This window comes from Haliotis rufescens, unplaced genomic scaffold (genome assembly GCF_023055435.1).
Source record: "Haliotis rufescens isolate VD_foot unplaced genomic scaffold, xgHalRufe1.0.p SCAF_57, whole genome shotgun sequence".
NCBI classification, from domain to species: Eukaryota; Metazoa; Mollusca; class Gastropoda; order Lepetellida; family Haliotidae; genus Haliotis; species Haliotis rufescens.
In genome coordinates this window covers 2,668,702-2,691,566 of record NW_025964301.1, presented here as the reverse complement: position 1 = coordinate 2,691,566, position 22,865 = coordinate 2,668,702, and the positions used below count along the sequence as shown (strand labels likewise).

Below are 22,865 nucleotides of genomic sequence, written 5' to 3'. Positions count from 1 at the left end.
TCTTAAAAGCAAGGTCCCATACTGGTGATAGAGCAATCACAGATAGAAATTCGGCCAAGTCAGTTCATTTATGTTAAATATATCCTAAGGGCTAGTAGAGTTTTGGACACTTTGGTATGTCTTCTATATGTTTTCACTATTTGGTCTCGTATTCTTATTGTGTGTTAATTTCTGTCCCAGAATGACAGTAAAATCATTAAAACAGAATCCTGATGGCATTTGAGAGGTGTTTAGGACAGGTTGTGATTAGTAGATATTCTTCTGTTCTGGTAAGCTTGCATTCTCCTGATCACAAGTTCAGAGCTGCTATTATCTCACAGAATACTTTGACCCACTACAAGATTTGTATAAACAGAACTCCAAATAAGCTGAAAAATATATCACCATTACCAAACTAATTATAAGTTGCTTACATACAAATACCCATGAAAACTTAGACTAACACTTAGTCAATGAAAACATGTCATGAAAATAATAATTATTATTTTTCTTTGAAAGAACCTTTTCTCTTCTGCTGTGTGGAATCAAGCAAACTAGACTCCTAGGCTTTAAGTAAAAACAAATACCTAGAAAATATACATTCCACAGTCGCAGGACCTATGAAAACTATAAAAAGAACAATAGGATAACAACCGTGCATAATTGCCCAGTGCAGTCTATGCAGCTTGCAAACCTGTATATCTTTACATTAACTGATGCATAAAAACGCAATGTGTCACTCATTTTAACTCAGGCGTATATCGCTGATGTGAGCTGATACAACATGTGACAAACTTGGGGCAGCATATGAACAGATGCAATATGAACAATCTCCTGCAGCAGCATTTTAGGCAATTCTCATTGGTTTCAAAATAACCAATAGACTATACCAAATGGAGTAAAGATATTCTGCATAGCCCCAACAAACTATCAATACCCAATGTGAATGTGAACATGTGAGTAAAATGTCACTGGCTCAAAAAAGAGTCTTGAGCCCTGTATAAATCATTATGCTGTGTTTGAGTGTAGAGAGTGCATGAGAGACATTTGCCCACCTAATTTTAGAAATGTCCATTTGATTCAACTTGTGGAAACACAATGTGCCGTTGATTTTGATCAGCTATGTTCTAATTTTTCTCTCCAATAAATCTTGATTGTCCAGGAAAAATAAACTGACCTGAGATAGAATTTAACTTGGCTGCAAGTTTGATTACTGTATTCTGCCTAATAAGTTGACAGTAAAATTGATGAAGGGGTTGCTCATTAAAACAATACAAAAAGAGATTAATGTTTTTAGAGAACAAACTTAGTTCAAATGCTGATGAAATGAAAAACCTTTCGATAATTGCAAGGCAATGATTTACTGCACTGCTGTTTTCTGTAAAATATGTGTTATATATACAAGAAAATAAGAATTTTCATGTACATTTTTTATCTAGTAATGAGAGCTTATATAGATTACTTGATTGGTCTTGGTGTAGGTTGGTGGAGTAGGGCATTTAATTAGACTACAATATGTTTAGATATCATGATGGGCTTAAGAATTTGAGCATTTTGGGAACTTACATTTTTTATAATATTCAGGCAGGTAGATCATGACTTTCAAGGTCAATTTATAATTTTCCATGCCCACCCAGCGTCCCAGAATAATGTCTTGAGTCATCTGCTATCATTTATCATACACATTGAATGAACAATTTTATGACGCCTAATTTTTTATGTTTGAATGTATGCAGTCCATGTAATAGTGCAGACAGTTGTACTGATATCCAAACATTGACATTCTCCAGAGAATGGCTGTAATTGCTGTTAATCATACACATGATAACAGCTGAAAGTTTTCTGTATGACTAAGCTAGTTATGTTCTTGTAGGTCATTGTTGTAGGCCAGTGGAATTCAGGTTTTTGTGTCAGTATCACAGTTTGGTTAAAAACATTGGTAGAAGCTTTGATGCTCTCTATAAATAATAATTTTTATTTGAAAAGCCTTCATGAGTGGAGTATTTATTCGCAGGGCAAATGTTTATTCTTGCTGCCTAGAATAGTGTCATCAATAATGTCTTGACTCACTCATACAGACTGTTACATTGCAGCTGAGGCTATCCAATACATAGTTGTGTTTCAGGCAATATGTACCCAGTATGTGGTGGTAACTAGGATTCTTTTATATATTTGTATATTTGATATAATATACAATTATTTACACAGATGGCTTGTTAAGGACTGATGTTCTCGAATTTGTAGGCCAAAATAGCTACGGCAACACAAATTGTGGAATGATACCATTTTTCTCCAAATGTTAAATGTGTTTTTTTTTACCACTGTTTCCAGCTGTGAGAAAAACATTTGAATCATAAATAATCTTGAACACAAGTATGTTTTGTTTGTTGTCTAAGCAAGAAATCTATTAACAGGGATGCAACTTGGCTCTAGCCCACTGGTCTGAGTCATGTTGTTTAAGGTTAAGGTTATTCCAAGGGCTAGTAGAATTTCAGGATTTTGTTGGGTGTTCTTACATGTTAATGCTATTCTGTCTAGTAAATGTTTTGTCCTCTGTCCGGTTAAGTTGCATTAGATTTAGGACCCTGAAGGGAGTGGAATAAGTTCCCAGAAGTCTTAAAACTCCTTGCTTGTTGTAAGACACTTATTCAGCTTCATAGTCTGACACTGCTTCTTTGTTTTGTAGCTCCAAAATGTTGGCATCAACGCCGCCAACATTGGTTTCAGCACCCTCACCATGGAGTCTGACAAGTACATCTGTGTACGGGAGAAGGTGGGGGAAACGGCACAAGTTGTCATCATCGACATGAATGACACGGCCAACCCCATCCGGAGACCCATCTCGGCTGACTCCGCCATCATGAACCCCACAAGCAAAGTTATTGCACTGAAAGGTACGACTGACATTTTACACTTTTATCAAGAACAGGAGTGATGAATTATTAATGATTCTGATTGATACATGTGTAGTCTGTGCACTTACCACTCAAGTCTGAAGGATTGTATCTGTTCTTTAGTGTCGGTTTTGGATGATCTGTATTTTAATGAATTGTTTAGTAGTATTGACAGACCAAGATAAACTTTTCTTGACATGAGTTTCTGCCTAGTAGCTATTGTCTCAGACAGTATGCGGCATAGGTATAGATTGGCGTACATGTTTCTGTAGTAAAGTGTGTATTTGGTTTGTTGGGAAATAACGTAGGAATAAAGTGCAAAAATAGCTCTATAGTTATTGACTTGGTAATATTTGAAAAAGTGCTCTCTTAGCAAAAGAGAAAAGGTCTTGTGCTGTCATTGTAGACATGTGGGCATCCTTCACATATTGTGTTAGGATTATTACATCAGTGACATTTCATACTATTGTTTCAACCACGACAGGAATTCTGTATTTTGTATGTATTTTCCTGTACAGCTGGCAAGACCCTTCAGATCTTCAACATTGAGATGAAGAGCAAAATGAAGGCCCACACAATGACAGATGAAGTGACTTTCTGGAAGTGGATCAGTGTTAACACCATCGGTCTCGTCACAGACAATGCCATCTACCACTGGAGCATGGAAGGTCAGTATCTTGTGATGTGATCTTGGTTTCATGATCGATTCCTAAATTGAAAACTAAAGCCTTTTGATTAATTGGAACTTTGTGCTGTGTTCATTAGTGCCAACTCGTCCAAACTAAAGTGGTTGTTGCATCCCTCTAACTTATCCACTATCTTGTAAATTGTCCATTCTGTCAAAAATCCTTACAGGAATAAATGTCAAGCACATACGAATATATGATACCAATAAGTGTCAGTAGATCCTCTTTATTAATAAAAGGAATGGGTACAGGGTATTTATGATAATAGAAAGGAGATTTAAAACACAACTGCCAAGAAATATATCCAGTTTTGTAAGTTCATTTCATGTATTTGTGGGGGATAATGAGAGGATGATGAATACCAGATTCCAAGGCCTGTTGATGTTGCAGTGCTTCTCAGTAGATATGTTCGTGTTGCAGAGTTTTGACAAGTATCATCTAGTTTATCTAGTATTTCTGCATTAGAAAATAACTGTAAAATTTTAGTCCACTAGTCCTTATAATGATATCATAGCAAAACCCTTAAAAAGGACAAATTTCAACTAGTCTTTATGATGCCTAATCTATTGTAGAGTTTGGACGAAAGGACTAGTGCCAATTTCTAACGCTGTTGTTTACATTCAGGATACCTAGAAAGAAATGCTATTTGTATGATTTTTCGATTTTCATTCATGAACGACAATGAATTTGTCATTGATTGCTTTTTCAAGCTGATGATGATGATGATCAATCTTTCAAATTTGCCCCCAAAAGTCATCAGCTGTTAATTGTCTCCTTTGTGCAAGTGGATTATTCTTAATTTTGACATTGTCTCTCTATGTTAGTACTCAGGACTGAGCTTTTTTTTCCAGTGCAGCGTAATGCTTGTAATGCTCTTGTCTCAAAATAGTTTTGTTTCAATTAATTGATTAATATTGGTTTTCAAAACTGTAACTCATATTGAAATTTTCACCAGTTGCTAGCACTTCTTAAGAATGTCAGCCTTTCATGCCTTGTGTAACAAGTGTCTTATGATCACTCTTGATGGCTGGACATAGGTATCTCCATGTACTTGTGGCTTATCTTAGATCTTAACAGATGTCAGGAAGATTAGTTTATCTTAGGGAAGAGTGAGTCACATTTATCAGACAGATATAGAAGTTGTAGAGTCAAACTCCTGCCTGCTGTGGCCCACTTTGATCAAGATACATAATCAGCTTTGATTGAAACTATACTGATACACTTTGATCCTTTGATATCAGCGTCAGTCCACCAACATGCCCTTGTTTATTAGGCTTAGGGAACTATTGAACTGGTAGTTATTGCCAACTGTTGACTATTATTGGTTTCTAAATTGTCTTCACCCACTTCCAAAACAACTCCATGACCCTAGTTCATTTGTAATAAATTCTGCTGAGCTGGGTAAATTGTTTCATCACCAAAAACATCTTTTAATATGTAACTATCACGAAGTTGACGAACCTGTTTTGTTTGTGCATGGATTATTGAACAGAAACTGTAACACCGAAAGCAGAGTGTTGTGGCATAGGAAAATTGAAAACAATATTATAACTATGACAATATGACATGATATGCCAATGAGGCAATTCATTTTTTTAAATTGCAGATGTTTGTTTTGTTCTTACAATGTCAGTGGTCGAAAAAAACATTGTCTTCAAATGAAATGTGTCAGTGGTTGAAATACATTGTCACCCAAAGTGTCTACATTATTTCAAACTTTGTAGTAAAACTTCACTCTGTATTTTGTATTTCGCAATGTCACATTTCGCATTGAATCATCTTTTCAACACAAACTAATTTGAGAGATATTTCTTTTCATTCGTTTCATTTATATATTTTTTATATTATTAAATATAGAATCTGTGGTATTTTTAAACAAATATCTTAAAAACTGTTTTATTTTTTGCTAAGTTTCATGTGGGTGGATCCGTAAACCAACCCGAAAAAATATTAGTCTCCAAAGTATTATTGAACATATACTATGAACAATAATTCAGGCTGACAGCATTTCTTAAGATGTGTGTCTTTATTACAATATTGGTTATGAGTTATGCAGGTTTTACCTGATGAAAATAATGTGGCCTGCACACACATAAATTCGGAATGCTTACATGTCCTATGGGATACACAAAGCTATGGCTGTCATTAACTCATTTGAATGTTGCATGCAGGTTACGTTGTGCACATTTCTATTCTGATAAGTAGTCCAAAGTCCAGACATTTCTTTACCTAATTTCTTTACTCGATCGCTTAGTTGATTTGATTTCGCTCAAACAAGGCGATCACCATCTATGATTGGCACAGGGCTTGAGAGCATGGCAGTGTTACATTATTTATTTCTTAGTCTGTTGGCTCGCAATAGATGAACAAAATGAATGTATTATATTAGTCACATGTGCTTTCTCTCTCTCAAAATGATTTGATTTGATCAATTCTCACAAATAAAACTAGCACAGGGACTAGTTTTGGAGCCCTTCTTGCTGTCCTGTACTGTTATATTGCTGGAAATTTGCTGATGATGTCAACCATACACACTCACTCACGCTAAATTAACTACATTACAGGACTGATGTGTGGCTACAATCATTACATCAGATGAAAAGATCCAGTTTGTTATTCTAGAACAGCTGAGTCCACATAGGCTATGGTTTCTTACTTTAAATCCGTACTTTGTTCAGCTAGGTGTAACAAGAACATAGCATGTCACTGACAAGTATTGATCAATGTTTGAGTTGGGAACTCTGCAGAATGCATTAGCACTATTCTGTGGCAGATGACACAATGGGGGAATTTCAAAAGCTCTTTGCAAGATTCTGTGAAGAGACACATAATGGCCTCTGAACATATTTAGATATATTAGAACTTCTGGGAATCTCTCAGGACATAGAAAACAGGGAGGAGAAAGTTGCGTTCTTAACTTCCTTATTATTCTTGCAAGCAATTTAATAAGTATTTATTTCAGAGCTAAACATACTTTTTTTTTCAACATAGAGTTATGTGACCAGTAGATTTGACAGGGCTAAAATTTGTCTGTTTTAATCAGATTGTTAGTGATTTGAAACCAGTGTTCGACCAAGCAGAATATAGTATTTTCCAAATTACGTTAGAATTTGATTTATTATCCCCCGCCGCGCGAAAGCGCGAAGCGGGGGATATAGTATTCACGACCGTCCGTACGTCCGTACGTCCCACCTGTTTGTTGCCGCGATATCTCAAGAACTAAACACTGGATTGTCTTCATATTTGGAACTATGGTGTATATACAGACTCCGCAGACACCAGTCGGTTTTGGTGACCTTGATCCCATTTTCAAGGTCACAGCAGACAAATCTGCTTTTAGAGTTGGAAAACGGTGTTGCCGCGATATCTCAAGAACTAAACACTGGATTGTCTTCATATTTGGAACTATGGTGTATATACAGACTCCGCAGACACCAGTCGGTTTTGGTGACCTTGATCCCATTTTCAAGGTCACAGCAGACAAATCTGCTTTTAGAGTTGGAAAACGGTGTTGCCGCGATATCTCAAGAACTAAACACTGGATTGTCTTCATATTTGGAACTATGGTGTATATACAGACACCGCAGACACCAGTCGGTTTTGGTGACCTTGATCCCATTTTCAAGGTCACAGCAGGCAAATCTGTTTTTGGAGTTGGAAAACGGTGTTGCCACAATATCTCAAGAACTAATCGCTGGATTGTCTTCATATTTGGTACTATGGTGTATATGGCGGGGGATATTTCGTCACTCTGTGACAAATACTTGTTCATACTGTGTTGGCAACAGGCATGATGCCTGAACAAAGATTGAAGTTTCATGTGGACTAAACTGACCAACAAGAAATGTTATAGTTTTATGAAAGTTAAGTCCATACTTGTATTTCACTCCTGACATTAGGTATTTTGCTGATTACATTGTAACCATTTGAAAAATATCAGTCAGTAGAGCTGAAGTTACTTACTAATGTTTAACATTAATGGAGATTTTGTCCTACACGTCCCCAATATGCATGAGACCTTGGTGTTATTTGTAGTTGTTTATAGATGCATTCTGTGAATTTTTACAATTATGAAGAAAGTTTAAGTCGTTGCCATGACACTAATGTTTAAAATTAGATGAGGATTTACAAGGTGGTGATCATTACTCCTCAATATAAGTTCTACAGCAACAAACCTGAAGGACCAAAGGACCCCCTCATTTTCCAACATTGAACAGTCAGGCAATGATCTACACTGTTAACATTTGGCACCAGTTGTAAAACTTGATATGCATGAATATTTCTTTGAGAGCAAGTAGCTGAATACTCATTGACTGTCAAGGCAATCATGGACAATTGGTGGTTGTCAGCCCTACTTGTTTCTTTTTCTACAGAGCAGCTGTTCGCTCTATTCGTGTTTGCAGTCAGGATTTTAGTTTGCATAATGGTTAAATTACAATCAATTCTGCAGAGATAATAATCGTGTACTTGGGCTTAGTGTTTGTCATGCTGACACAGGGTTTGAGATTTGTTCATTAACAGAAAAAGGCCATTACTAATTAAAACTGATTTATCGCAAGAATTATCACAGAAACTGCACTTTATTGGCCAGATTTGTCACAGGAATTAGCAGAGTAACTTCACTTCAATGGCCAGACTTAGCACTAGAATTAGCACAAGAACTTCACTTTATTTGCCAGATTTTATAACAAGAATTAGCACAATAACTTCACTTCAATGGTCAGATGAATCACACTATCTAATAAAATTCAGAGCTTATTTCTCATCAAGCAAAGATCTAAGGTCATCCCATTATTGGTCACATCAGAACGACGTCTAATCCAACCAACCAGAGTCGGTTACCAGATCCGGAAAGTGACAGTTTGTTTTCTAATCATGTAACCTCAAAAAGGTTAGCATGGGATATTCCAAACAACAGTTACGGGCTATAAGTCTGATTACATCAAAATCATCGTCTATCTCTCGCTTTAATGTGACAAACATTTAAAACTGAAGAGGCTTTCAATAGCCCGTGGAAAGTTCATACAATCGCTGCCATCTATAGGACATTCCTGAGTGTTCTTTTGATCAGTTTTCAAATTTTGAATCGAGAACTTTGTCAAAATAATTTTCATAGTGTAGTCTGGAATGGAAATCACCATTATGAAACTTGTGCCATATTTCTTGAGAATACTGCTATTTTGATTGGCTAATGTCGACTTCTTGTTAGTAATTTCATTGGTTGGTTGAAGTTCACGAAAGGTCGTTCTGACATGATCTAATGGGATGTCCTCAGATCTTTGTGTAGTTGTAGAGAGCACTAACATCTAATATTAATGAGATTGATGAAGAACACGATTTAGCACAAGAACTTCACTTCAGAGACATTAGTTTCCTGATTTATCACCAGCTTTGATTGATGACAGTTGTAAATGTGCAATTTACAGGAAATTTCGTACTTCTGGTGACTGGCATTGAAAGTTTCAGTAGACTTGTGACCATGCATCTGTTGATACATTCAGGCAATAAAACTGCAACTGAAAATGCATAAATAAAATGAAAATTTCATAAATATTGATTTCATCTTCACATGTTCATTGTCAATTGAAAGACGCTCATTTTTTGTCTTGTATTCCATTACTAATTGCTGTTACTGGCGATGTACGAAAGGGTTTAATTTTTTAATTTATTTATGGCATTGTCAAACTTTTATCTAAAATGTCAGATGGTCTACTAGATCTATTATTCTATAAGTCAAAATCATTAAATCCAAAACACAAACTAGATTTCCCATCATTGTTATCATTTGAACAGCTTTTAAAAGTGGCTAACCAAGTTATTTGTCAACATTAATCATTCAGTTGCTTGAACTTTGGCATCGAAATAGTGGAAAAGATAGTATCAATATTTGAATCCCTTCACTTTTTCTCTCAACAAACATGTTGAATCATAGACTACTGTAGTGGAGAAACTGGCCCTCGGGAAGATTGAAGAGTCAGGTCTGGCCCAGTCATCTGCAGAGTTTGGTCCCTATTATCGTGGATTTTGATCCCTGATTCATCGTGATTGTTTGAGGTTGGGTAGCACCATGCCATGCCAGTCTGTGCAAAAGACTTTTGAGTTTTACTAGTCTGAACTTGGTTCTTTACACCATTTTCAGTAGATTTTAGTGTTATATGGACTGTTATTAGCTTATCTTACTAGACTGATCAGATTTTCACTAGACTAGTAGATTATTTTGCAGACTGCCATGCTTGTTGGTTTCACCAAAGTCGTAAGCATCTAAAGACCTGCATCACTTCAGGCTTTCCTCCCACATCAAACTGACACTCTATGATATTACTGAAATACTGTCCTAAGCTGTGTTAAGCCAGCTCATGTACACCCACTTGTTAAGATTGAAGTTGGATGAAAACTTTGAATCAACATCAACTATGGAGAGTGATGTTTTCAAGGGGGATAATCAGGTAGATGTGCAGAACACTATGTCAATGTGGGATGTTGTTGCAGGGGACTCTCAGCCACAGAAGATGTTTGACCGCCACAGTAACTTGGCAGGCTGCCAGATCATCAACTACAGAACGGATCCTAAACAACAGTGGCTGTTAGTCGTGGGCATTTCAGCTCAGGTCAGTCCAAATGAGGTTTGTGTTAGGTTTATGCTGTCAGTTACACAGGGGAGTGATGATGATAAAAAATAATCTTGTAGTACAGAAATAAAATGCCCAAAATATATATTTCCAAATAAGATCAGAAAACAAAATTTTCAAAAATTACTTCAGAAGAAAAATTATTTCAAAAGAGACAGTTTGCATTAAAATCAGAAAAAAATCATGGTTTGAAAAATAACAATTCATGTTTTGATAAACATTATTGGTAAAAATGTTATCTGATCAATAATTTGCTGATCAGTATGCATCTTGTGAAATATATTTTAAAAGACAAGTAGAATTGTTATTGATAGGCTAGACAAGGGAAGTGAGTTGTCATCACTCCTCTAATGGTAGGTAGTTTTTTTTAACACACTTTCATTGGTGGAGGTAAACCAATACAGCACTGACACATTTGTTGTTGTTTAAACTAACATGTTATTGTTTCTAACAAATGAGCATGTAGCTTTGTAGTTTGATCAATGAATACTTCTGAAAATATCTATTCTGTCATGTCATTACGTGTGAATATTATGTTTGACAATGTAAGTTTGTATGAATGTTTTGACAATGTAAATTGGATTTTATGAACTTAAGGGTTCTGTTGATAAAAATAATGACAACGGCACATCTTGTGAAACCCTTTTTGTAAGGTATTCCATGAGATAAACATGTTTGACAAGCTAAGAACAACTTCTGAGTGCAAGACTGCTATGTATCGTGGACCTTATCGACTTTGTTACAAGGCTGACCTGGATTACTGCCACATACACATTTGGTACAGATTATGTCATTATGTGGGCAATGCTGCTCCATTCATAACTGGTGGGGATAGGAAATTGACCCCCCTGACCTGGTTCTGTATGCTTAGCCTCCCTGATGTAGACTTGTACGTCATTGCTTGGCTCAAGCTGTATAAATCTCTATACAAATACAACACTGAGCTGATGAGTTGATTTGACACTTTGCCAGGCTTGGATGTTGTGAGGGATCATATGACAGGTTTCTGAGTTGGTGCAGATGCAACATTCCAATGTTCGGAGAATCTGATTAGGGAAATCTTTCGTGCCACATTGTGTCTTGTAAAAACTAAATGGAGAATTTTATAATTGAACACATTGTAATCCTTTCTTTGAAAAAGAAAAGAGGAAAATATTAGGCACTCAACCAAAGCAATCTACCCAATCTTAAAATATCTTTCGGTAATGAAGGTAATTTCTTATCTTTAATAGCTTGCCTATACATTATCATTATTTCGGCAGTGCTGAAAAAAGCCCTTTCCTTTCATTTTCTCAACATGTTTATCTCATGGATTAAGTCTCATTTGGTCTAATTGACTGAGTAAATGTTTTAGTTTCCTTAAAAAAATAACGACATCAGATGTAATAGAAGTAATCACGTTTTTCATGTACAAGTATTTATCATGATTACATCATCTATTTATTGTCCAACTTAACGTTTCATTCAGCAAAACCGTGTCGTTGGAGCCATGCAGCTGTACTCTGTGGAGCGTAAAGTCAGTCAGCCCATCGAGGGACATGCCGCAGCGTTTGTGCAATTCAAGATGGAAGGAAACCCTCAGCCATCAACACTCTTCATCTTCAGCGTCAGGGGACCCCAAGGAGGAAAGGTAAAAAGTCCTCTTTCTTCAGCTTTCAGAAAACATATCTTTAGAAAAAAGTAATCATGGCTGTCAAGATTTACCTGCAATACAATCTATCAACTTCGGCTGGGGAAATGATATTATTAAAAATGGCATCCATGGAACTGCTTTATGCTGTAATTTTGCTGACAGAGTGTGGTATTGATGTGAATACTTTGTCACATGACTCATTACCTGCAACCATGGTAACACAGCGTTATAAATTAGCACAAGGACTTCAATTAGCACAAGTCCTATAGTCCATGCTAAGCTACTATTAAGGTATTCTAAGGACTAGCAGAAATTTGCCCTTTTTAAGGGTTTTGCTGTGTCATCATTATAAGGACTAATGGACTAAAACTGATGAGCTAGGTTTCAGAAGTATTAGGAAGAGAACCTGTAGTTCTTAAACTAGAGGGTTATTTGGGTTTTTCAGTGGTCATCGACATAAGCCCCGTGAAATCTAAACCACTGTTCAAAACGTTCATCTGACATTTTCAGTGCAATGGTCAGTGAAATATACGGCATATCTTTGATCTTTTTTAAATGGTTCTTGTTTACTTTCAGTTGCATGTGATTGAAGTTGGTCAACCACCTCAAGGAAACCAGCCATTCCCCAAGAAGGCAGTTGATGTCTTCTTCCCAGTCGAGGCTCAGAATGATTTCCCAGTTGCTATGCAGGTAACAACTAGCTGACAAGCAAAAACTAGCATGACATCTTACTGTTGACAAGTGAAACACTTGCATGTTTTGAACATTTGATATCCGTTTAAGAAAGTATGTTTGATATTCATCATTGATAGTTCTGTGCCAGGTCAGATATTAAAACTACGCTTCTAAATTGGGATAGTAAGATTTTGAAGGGCTAGTGGCTACCTACAGCCACTGTTGGCTAGTTCAGTGTCACTTCAGGTTTTCCCACATTAAGCTGACAGGATGTGTATAACTGAAATACTGTTCAAAGCAGCATAAAAAACAACTTGCTCACAACTTCACTGTCACAGAGACAGTTAAGAGTGACAAGTGTCTTGTTTCAGTTATTCTGTTACATTAGAATTGATTGGATAATTTTTTTGACAGAATTTATTTATGAATTAGTATTATTTTGCAATTAATCTGAGATATAAATGTACTTGTTTGTTTACAGACAAGCCAGAAGCATGGCATGGCTTTCCTCATCACCAAGTATGGCTATATCCACATGTATGATATCGAGACTGGAACCTGCATCTACATGAACCGCATCAGCAGTGACACCATCTTCGTCACCGCACCACATGAGGCCACCAGCGGCATCATTGGAGTCAACAGGAAAGGACAGGTTAGTTACTTTCTATAGTAACAGTTAAAGGGCAAGTTCACACGGAAATGAACCAATTTTTCTTGTACTTTTTCCACATTAAAAGTGTTAACATAGAAGTGTCATAGACAAAAATATAAAAACATCATATTTAATTAACATATTTTTTGCATTAAAACGATTTATATTTTTCACATTTACCAAGTGTTCTATTTCCATAACAAAAACACCATGGCTTATGCCCCTTGCAATATGACGTCATTGGTGCCAATTGATAAACATTATGACGTCATCATGCTTTGTTAGAGCCGCTTCACGTGGTGTAGGTACAGTTTTGTGATTCTAGCATCTCAGATGCCAGCCAGAATTGTGTTATGCTGAGTCACTACTGCGCCGGAGTGTGTCGTAGACCATGTTGTTTCACCGCAAACTGGTCCTTGATATCTTTTGCGTTGAGAATAGACAGGGACCCAGTTGAATTGGCACCAATTACGTCATAATCTAAGGGGGATAACTCAGGCCTATTTCGCTCGTAAAACGAAGGCCTCATAACGGCATATCATTTTAACACTATTGTGAGCTTCCTACTTTCACTGTGAAAAAAAATTAGTGTATATTTTCAAACACAGATACTAATTCATTCTAAAATTGCGTTTTGTTTAGAAAAAGAAAGAAAGTGATTTTTGCGTGTACACTTTCCCTTTAAGCCCATTCGAATACCCTAGGAAAGAGAGCATCGGGTGTCATACTGCATGGTAGTGGTCCATTCTCCTTTGTATTCATGGACAATTTGGTGTACTTTAAGTGATTTTATACAGCTTGTGACAAAGCTTAGGTGAGAAGCAACCAAATTGACTTAGTGTTTTCGTACCCCGATCACGTTGATCATTGATCACAATATCAATCACTGGATCGTCTGGTCCTGACTCAGTTATTTAAAGATGCCATCATAAAGCTGGCATATTGCTAAGTGTGTCGTTAAACAATAAACACACACTCAATTAAGCTAAGCTGCGACATAATTATGTCTAGATCAGTAAACATTCTCAAATGAATTTTTTCATTAGGGGCAGAATTGGTCGCTATGTATTGCACTAAGATGTGTCTCACATGGTTGTGTAACTGTGATGTGTTTGGTGTCAGGTGCTGTCGGTCAGTGTGGAGGAGGACAACATCGTGCAGTACATCAACACCACCCTGCAGAACCCAGACCTGGCTCTCAAGGTGTCATCGCGCAGCAACCTGCCCGGAGCCGAGGACTTGTTTGTCAGGAAATTCAACAACCTCTTTCAGAATGCACAGTACTCAGAAGCTGCTAAAGTTGCTGCTAGTGCACCCAAGGTAATTGAAGCTTTGTTTTGTCTATAGATTATTTAAACAGATAGGTTTTACAAATGTGTTATTATTTTGATTTGGTAGTCCCTAAATATATTTTTTAAAGGTTTTACTGTGAGCTGTATAATCCAGAGAAAATGGGTTTCAATGTGCATGTTAATTTTTACCTGTCTTCATTTCCTGTCTCTTTTCTGGTAAAAGTAATTGACAAAAGTTGTCTACCAGAAACTGACTGTACTTGTTTCTATCTAGGGCATCCTGCGAACACCCCAGACAATCCAGCGTTTCCAGCAGGTTCCCTCTCAGCCTGGCGCCACCTCCCCTCTCCTGCAGTACTTCGGTATCCTGCTGGACAAGGGGCAGCTCAACAAGTACGAGTCTCTGGAACTGTGTAGACCTGTGCTGCAGCAGGGACGCAAACAACTCCTGGAGAAATGGCTCAAAGAGGAGAAGGTGCGTACAGCTTTAGCTTTTTAATATTTATTTGCCCCTGTGGGAATTCTGGGTTAGAATAGGACCTCAGGAGTATGCTGGTCATAAGAATAGGATGGTCAGACTCAGTGACTTGGTTGATGGCATGGATTGTTACTCACATTATTGATCACTGTAGTGTCCGGTCCGGACTCGATTACATTTATTATATTGAAATATTGCTGAGTGCAGCCTTAAACAACATATAAACAATGTATGTTGGCAGATTGCTTGTTGTGGACCTTGTAGATCATTGTACATGTTATCAACCTCTTGTTCGTCTGGTCCAAATTATTTACAGGTCATAATACAGCATGAACTGCACCATTAACTAAAATTCACTCAAAATGAGAAAACAAATAGCCTTCCTCATGCCCTCACTCGTGAGGAAGATACCATCTCCAACCTACTAAAATATCTCCCTGGAAAGTATATCAATAATTTGCACATAGTAGCTTGGAAAAGGCATTATTGGATGACGACTAGTCCGATCTGAATAATGAGCAACTGCCTGTCTGATGTCAATGTAAAATAAGTGTTCTGTTTCCAGCTTGAGAGCAGCGAGGAGCTTGGTGATCTGGTGAAGCAGGCTGACCCAACACTTGCCCTGTCTGTCTACCTGAGAGCCAATGTTCCAAACAAGGTTTGTGAGGACATTATCACATTCATGACACAAAATAATGATAAAAGAACATCTTTCAGTTGTTTGTTTCCGGTAAATGTTCAATAAAGCAATATTTCAAATAACCAGAGACACAGGCGATTGACTGTAGATAAAAACAAGTGATCCTCCTTTTCTGAGTAATATAGGCACACCTGGTGCTTTATTTTCTGCCTTCTGGCCGTCGTTTTCACTTAACCCATAAATATTAATGTGAATTTATGTTTAAGTATAAAGTACTCAGGATGTACCTTGGTTCATGGTGTTGGTTGCTTCCAGGTGATACAATGTTTTGCGGAGACCGGTCAGTTCCAGAAGATCATCTTGTACTCGAAGAAGGTGAACTTCACACCCGACTACATCTTCCTCCTGCGTAACATCATGCGCATCAACCCCGAGCAGGGCCTGCAGTTTGCACAGATGATGGTGCAGGATGACGAACCCCTTGCTGACCTCAATCAAGTAAGAACACAGAAATGACACTCTTTAAGAACTTTCCATCGGTGTAACAATATCACTGGTCCTGGCTTTGTTGATATGATGCAAATACCATTAATGGTTGGTTAAATATGTAATAATGTCACAGCGTATCATTAACTCCATGTTGAGCTTGTTAACTTCTGACACATTTTTCAAAACCGAAGACATTTCATCACTAAACTCACTATATGTCTGAAATAATGCCAAAATCATTTTTGATTTTCACTCACTCGCTCTTCACTGCAGATGATAATTAAATGTGGATTCCTGATTATTTAGGAAACATACAGAGAAGGTTCTACATGTGAGAACTTATCACTTTCTTGTGCTGCAACATTACACTATATGTTTCAGATCGTGGATGTATTCATGGAGTTCAACCTGATCCAGCAATGTACATCCTTCCTGCTTGACGCCCTCAAGAACAACCGGCCATCGGAAGGTCCCCTACAGACCAGGCTGCTGGAGATGAACCTAATGTCTGCACCACAGGTACTTATAGCAAACCTATTGCAGTCTAGTTCTTTGATGTATAGGACACTTATTTTTTGGTGTAGTTCTATAGATCCTTAACCATTGATAATTTTATTTAAACCACAGGGCTAGTGTTAATTCTTTATGCTGATATTGTTCTTCATTTTATTTTAGTTTGGTATCTCCTCTGTTGAGTGCCTTGAGTTATACTAAGGAATTCTGTCCATCCTTCCGAGCGAGGACATTTTTTTGTTCGACCTATGACTTGAAAACAACTACATAGATTCTTTTCAAACTTGGTAAACACTTTTTATACCTTAATACAGTGCAAAGTTTGATTTCATTGTTTGGATTTTCTGATAAAATATAGGTTTTTTTTGTTTTTATTTTTACTTAGAATTGTTTTACTTATACATTTGTGTGACCTATAATTTAAAAACTACTGCATGGATTCTTTCAAATTTAGGGAACAGTTTACATAGTAATAGAAGAGGTTCATTGCAAAGTTTAATTTGATGTGTGTATTTCTGAAAAAAAGAAGATTTTTTTCATGTTTTGAACTGATAAGATTTTGTTTCAACATTTGTGCAACCTATAACTTAAAACCTACTTCATGGATCCTTTTGAAATTGGGGCTGCAGTTTCTATGCCAATAGTAGAGGTGGATTTTCTTAGAAGATATTGCCTTTTTCACTTAGAAATTTGTTGGAATCAAAGTTAGGGGTATAAATGAACCCTGTTCACTTTTTGCCTTGTCTGGATAGGTCTAAGAGCTGACAGTTAGTCCTGTTTTGCATATTTTGCAGGTTGCTGATGCCATCCTAGGTAACCAGATGTTCACACACTACGACAAAGCACACATCGCCCAGCTCTGTGAGAAAGCAGGTCTCCTGCAGCGGGTGAGTGTTCCATGGAATAATACAGTAATTTCGAATAAAAATATGTCATCCATTGGAGGTGCCATAGGAGGTATCGCTTGGCTGAGATGAGAGTTTTAAACTTTTATCGATTTGTGTTTTGATATCCAAAGACACCCGGGTGAGATTTTTATACATCACATTATAATGTCTTCACAGAAACATACCCCAGTTTGTGTATAATGATAGTGTTGATGTTTTGTCTGCAGGCCCTGGAGCACTACACAGACTTGTATGACATCAAGAGAGCTGTTGTACACACCCATCTTCTCAACCCTGAGGTAAGACTTACTGTATAGCTGCGTATCCATCTAGATTCCAATTAGGAGGGTGACATATGTGGTTTATCATGCTTGTCATGCTGAAGAACTTTGTTCTATTCCCCACATTGGTACAATGTGTAAAGCCCTTTCTTGATGCCTTCTACTTATAACATGGTTGGAATATTGTTACACGTTTTGTGAAAATCATACCGTGTTATTTTGTAGTGTAAGAACAGCTGCTAAGAAGTTCGTTCTTGTTCTATTGACTATGCTTGATGCTGCTAGGGAAAACAATATCGATCCACTGTTACCTTACTCACAAACTGTCATATGTCAATGGACTTGGGTTACAATTGGTCCGTATCTATTGCTTGTCGTTAAGTGTTGAATCAGGTGGTCAGTGTTAGAATTAGGAAATATAACAGTGACTTTCATTGTATGAGATTGCAGTGTTCCTGTATTAATACGTGTACTGTTCTGCAGTGGCTGGTGAACTACTTCGGCTCACTGTCTGTGGAGGATTCGCTTGAGTGTATCAAGGCCATGCTGACAGCCAACATCCGGCAGAACCTGCAGGTCTGTGTCCAGATCGCATCCAAGTATCATGAGCAGCTTAGCACACAAAGTCTTATTGAAGTCTTCGAGTCTTACAAAAGTTTCGAAGGTAAGTCCTTGTACTGTACTTGTTATTGGTAACTAAATACTCAGAACTTAAGTGTTTATTGTTTAAGAGTTGAGCTGTTATTCCTGTATGACACCTACAGTTTTGAGTTGAGAGGTGTACAGGGTTTGCACAAGCCAGAGGGATCAGTCAGGTGTTGTCTGAAAGTCATTGAACTACTGTTGTCAGGGTCAATATCATGAAGTCAGTGAATGTTTACAAATGTGAAGGAACCTGATTATCTGGAATTGCAGATTTGTGTCCTGCAAATTGTTGTTTGAAGGACATCTGTGACTCCTAGAGGAATGAGACCTCAGACAGACTTTTGCTTCCATAGGCAAAATGTTTCATTCGAGATCCTACACTTTACATTAGCAGATAACCTAACTGAAATATGTCAGTGTTGTTTAAAAACTTTGAAAAGAGTATTTGATCTAAAGACAGCGTTAGAAATTGGCACTAGTCCTGTAGTCCTTGACAAACTGGCAAATAGTTAAGGTATCATAAGCACTAGTAGAAATTTGCTATTTTTAAGGGTTTTGCTATATGTTATCATTGTAAGGACTAGTGGACTGAAAATGTTAGTATCTACCCCTGTAAAGGTACAATGAATTGTCTAATTTTCTAGTTATGGACCAAGTTTGATGTCATTCACAAAGTTCTTTTGATCCTGGAATTCTGGAAATGTTACTGACTTTGAATAAATGATACAGTTTTGAATGTATAAAGGAATGTTTTCGAATGTGAAGGAAACTGATATTCTGGAACTGCAGACTTGTGTCCCGCAAATTGTTATTTGAAGGACATCTGTGACTCCTAGAATAATGACATCTCAGACAGACTTTTGTTTCCATAGGCAAAATGTTTCATTCGAGATCCTACACACTGCATAATTGAATATTTTTATCTGAAATGTGCAGAATGGTAGCTCTAATCTAAGAAAGGAATTAATGGAACTGTTCTACTAGTTGTCAAGCTGTTACTGTTCCACTTGTTGACTACCTGTTACTGTAAGTGTCATTGATTTAACAACTATTTTCTTGTGTTTGCAGGACTTTTCTACTTCCTGGGATCCATCGTGAACTTCAGCCAGGATGCTGATGTTCACTTTAAATACATCCAGGCTGCCTGCAAGACCGGGCAAATCAAAGAAGTGGAGAGAATTTGTAGGGAGAGCAACTGCTATGACCCTGAGCGGGTCAAAAACTTCCTTAAGGTAAGGCTGAATGCGTGGTGAAGGAAGCTTGATGATGTTGCTACCTCAACTGGGGGTCTACAGCAGTAAACCTCTCAGAAACCTCAAAAACATCTTGGTATGACAAACCAATGAGAACCAAGCCTGTATGATAACATTTTTCACCTTTAGAGTCATTGCAGTGATGGTGAACTTCATTGTTCCAGTGAAATGTTTCAGCATGCTTAAATTTATAATGGATGACGATTATTTATGATGGGTCTAGACACATAGAATCCCATAGGGTCATTGGAATAAGTTTTAGGTGTTTGTCAATGATGACTGGAAATAAAACAAGTAAAACCTGTCTAGTACACAGAATTAGGAGAGCCTGTTACTGACCTATCATTGTTGTTTCCAGGAGGCCAAGCTGACTGATCAACTGCCACTGATCATTGTGTGTGACAGGTTCGACTTTGTACATGACCTGGTTCTCTACCTGTACAGAAACAGCTTACAGAAGTATATTGAAATCTATGTACAGAAGGTGAGCCTTGCAGAAACACATGCAACATACAGTTTTGTGATAAAGAAGTAGATTCCAAGGCCAATTGCTGAGTGTTTAATTTGATTGAAAGCAAAATAGATTTAGTTTGCATGGATGTATTGTATTGTGATGAATCTTTTACTCCCAACTTTTGTGTTATTATTTATATGCCTTCAGATTAATTATGGAAGCTATGACCTTCCAGATGTTGAACATGTACAGTGAAGCGTCATTAACTCCTTTAGCTATGTATATATGTCATGTAAGACCATGTAGCTTTAGAGGGCAAGCACCTGGAGAAGATCTTGGTTAAAATTGGTCTTTAACAGCCAATACTTGTTGTAGGTGATCAGGCTAACTGACTTGGTTGATGCATGTCATCTTATCCTGTATGTGTAGGTCGATGGTCATGTCAATCACTGGATTGTCTGGTCTGGACTTGATTATTTACAGACTGTCATGTAGCTGGAATATTGCTGAGTGTGGTGTTAAACAAACAACAAGAACAAGCAGATTATGGGACAAGCAGAATTTTCATTTTTCATGTTTCAATGCCCACATGTTTTAGTAAATAAGGTTTCAGTGTGATTGCAATCTGTTATTGATTTAGTCATGAATATAACAAGGTATGCAGATCAGCATCATTCTGGGAAAATAAGAATTTATTTCCTTTCTTGTATAATTTTCAGATGCATTTACCCTTCCTTAAACATGAATTTAATATTTCATCACTGTGATGTCTCTCTCTAGGTGAACCCAGCTCGACTCCCTGTCGTGGTGGGAGGTCTGCTGGACGTAGACTGTGGCGAGGATGTCATCAAACAACTTATCATGGTGGTCAAGGGGCAGTTCTCCACTGATGAGCTTGTGGCTGAGGTGGAAAACAGAAACAGGTAAGGCTTGCCATAGGATAGAATTTAAAACTGTTGATTGAGCGATTTTTGCCTCATGACACTTAGAACAGAACTATTATCAAATAAATGTATTCCATGATTATTTAACCAAGAAGACCCACATGGGATTCCAAGTTAGAATTGGTCCCCGTGAGCATGCTTGTCATATGATGTGGCTAAATGGATCGGGTGATCAGGTTCAAGGACTTGGTTGATTGTGTGTTATCGTACCCCGATGGAATGGATCTTTGTTCATAATAACATGTGCATATTGATGCTTTTTGAGTCCATCATTAGGCAGAGATCCCAAAAGCTTCTGGCAATTGTGTGTGGATCTGAGGACTCAAATCCTCTATTTATAACATTACAGAAAAGAGAAGCAGCCTTTCTTCTATCCAGCATTTCTAACACTTTAATTGTTAAGATGGATGTTTTGTGCCTGTGTGGCTTAAAAAATATTTAAAAGAAGTGGTTCTCAGGCAGTGGCTTTTGAAAATATGGGGTGGACGGTGATTATTTTCTTCTTTTTCTTTTTTTCCTTCTCTTCTCTTCTCTTCTTCAAAATGGTATGTAACCAAATAAACAGTTGTGTACAATCAGCTTGGGAAAGGGCCTCCCTACATAAATGTACTCCTTGATGAGTAAAATACTGGACTACAGTACTTTCCTGGAAATAAAAACGGAAAGTGTGCCAAACTTTATGATGATGCTCGCGGTGCCTGAGAACCAAGACTATTTTATTTATAGCCTTAACTAATGATTATGAAAGAAAAATGTGTTTGGTATGACTTGTTACTTATCTGCAGTGTTCTCCTTCAGATTGAAGTTGCTGCTGCCATGGCTAGAAACAAGAGTACACGAGGGAGTGAACGAGCCTGCAACACATAATGCTCTAGCTAAAATCTACATTGATAGCAATAATAACCCAGAGAGGTTCCTCAGGTATGTGTACTCCTGGCTTACATAGTTTAGTCAGATTTAGTGCTATGCTTTTTGATGATGGTAAAGTAAAGTTAGCCCAAGTTGTCATTTTCGCAAAAGTATGAAATATAAGTTTGAAAACTGATAGAGATTAATATGTGCAAGTATGTTCAGTGTCATATTGTGATATGCATATTTGATGTGCACACCCCCATATCTTATGTATGTTAAGCTGTTTAAAAAATGCTAAAGAGAAGCAATTTTGACCAGGGATTCTCAAGACATGCATTGATGACACATTGGTGATCCATTGTAATGAGAGTGTTTACTTACAGAGAGAACCAGTTCTATGACAGTGTTGTCGTAGGAAAGTACTGTGAGAAGAGAGATCCTCACTTGGCCTGTGTTGCATACGAGAGGGGACAGTGTGATCAGGAACTCATCAAGGTATCTATTCTTGCTTGCTGTACTTGCTATACCCACTTAGTCCACACCTAATTAAGTTGGAACGCGATTTCCAGACAAATCAGGGACGACACTGTAACCATGCTTTGTAAATCTTGAAATTCGGTAATTGTTATACCCCCGGCATATTATGCAGGGGAATAAAGTCATCATCTGGTCTGTCTGTCCATCCGTATTTCATATCTGCATCATCAGGGTTCTTCTGTAAAGCTCACCCTTATATAAACCTTCATATCTTTGGAATTAATCATAAGAACCCAACACATGCATAAACTTGTTCAAACTGCTTCAAACTGAGACATACAAGTTCATGGTAGTATTTGAGTCGAAACAGGAAATTTTCAGGAAGGTGGTTAATTCAAGTCAGTCTTTGATATACAAGTTCAGGCTTTGCTGTTACATTGTTATTCACCTCTTTATATAGGAATAGGATGTAAGTTTAATAAGTTCGTCTTATTGAATTTGTCTTGTAC

The 22,865-nt window shown here is 37.3% G+C and overlaps 1 protein-coding gene across 3 annotated transcripts in view; it reads left to right on the top strand.

The window, feature by feature from the left end:
- LOC124137795 (clathrin heavy chain 1) overlaps window positions 1-22,865 on the top strand; it is a 39,692-nt gene that overhangs the window by 5,393 nt on the left and 11,434 nt on the right. For 2 of the 3 annotated variants that reach the window (XM_046504236.2, XM_048385364.1), the window contains exons 2-20: window positions 2,666-2,873; window positions 3,392-3,541; window positions 10,049-10,182; window positions 11,657-11,818; window positions 12,398-12,511; window positions 12,978-13,151; window positions 14,274-14,471; window positions 14,718-14,918; window positions 15,487-15,579; window positions 15,877-16,059; window positions 16,432-16,569; window positions 17,358-17,450; window positions 17,678-17,749; window positions 18,215-18,395; window positions 19,445-19,608; window positions 19,988-20,113; window positions 20,864-21,006; window positions 21,826-21,948; window positions 22,263-22,374. In XM_046504236.2, the coding sequence (XP_046360192.1) occupies window positions 2,666-2,873; window positions 3,392-3,541; window positions 10,049-10,182; window positions 11,657-11,818; window positions 12,398-12,511; window positions 12,978-13,151; window positions 14,274-14,471; window positions 14,718-14,918; window positions 15,487-15,579; window positions 15,877-16,059; window positions 16,432-16,569; window positions 17,358-17,450; window positions 17,678-17,749; window positions 18,215-18,395; window positions 19,445-19,608; window positions 19,988-20,113; window positions 20,864-21,006; window positions 21,826-21,948; window positions 22,263-22,374 (2,769 nt within the window). The remainder of the gene's footprint in view (window positions 1-2,665; window positions 2,874-3,391; window positions 3,542-10,048; window positions 10,183-11,656; window positions 11,819-12,397; window positions 12,512-12,977; window positions 13,152-14,273; window positions 14,472-14,717; window positions 14,919-15,486; window positions 15,580-15,876; window positions 16,060-16,431; window positions 16,570-17,357; window positions 17,451-17,677; window positions 17,750-18,214; window positions 18,396-19,444; window positions 19,609-19,987; window positions 20,114-20,863; window positions 21,007-21,825; window positions 21,949-22,262; window positions 22,375-22,865) is intronic. The other variant, XM_046504237.2, reaches the window with a different exon arrangement.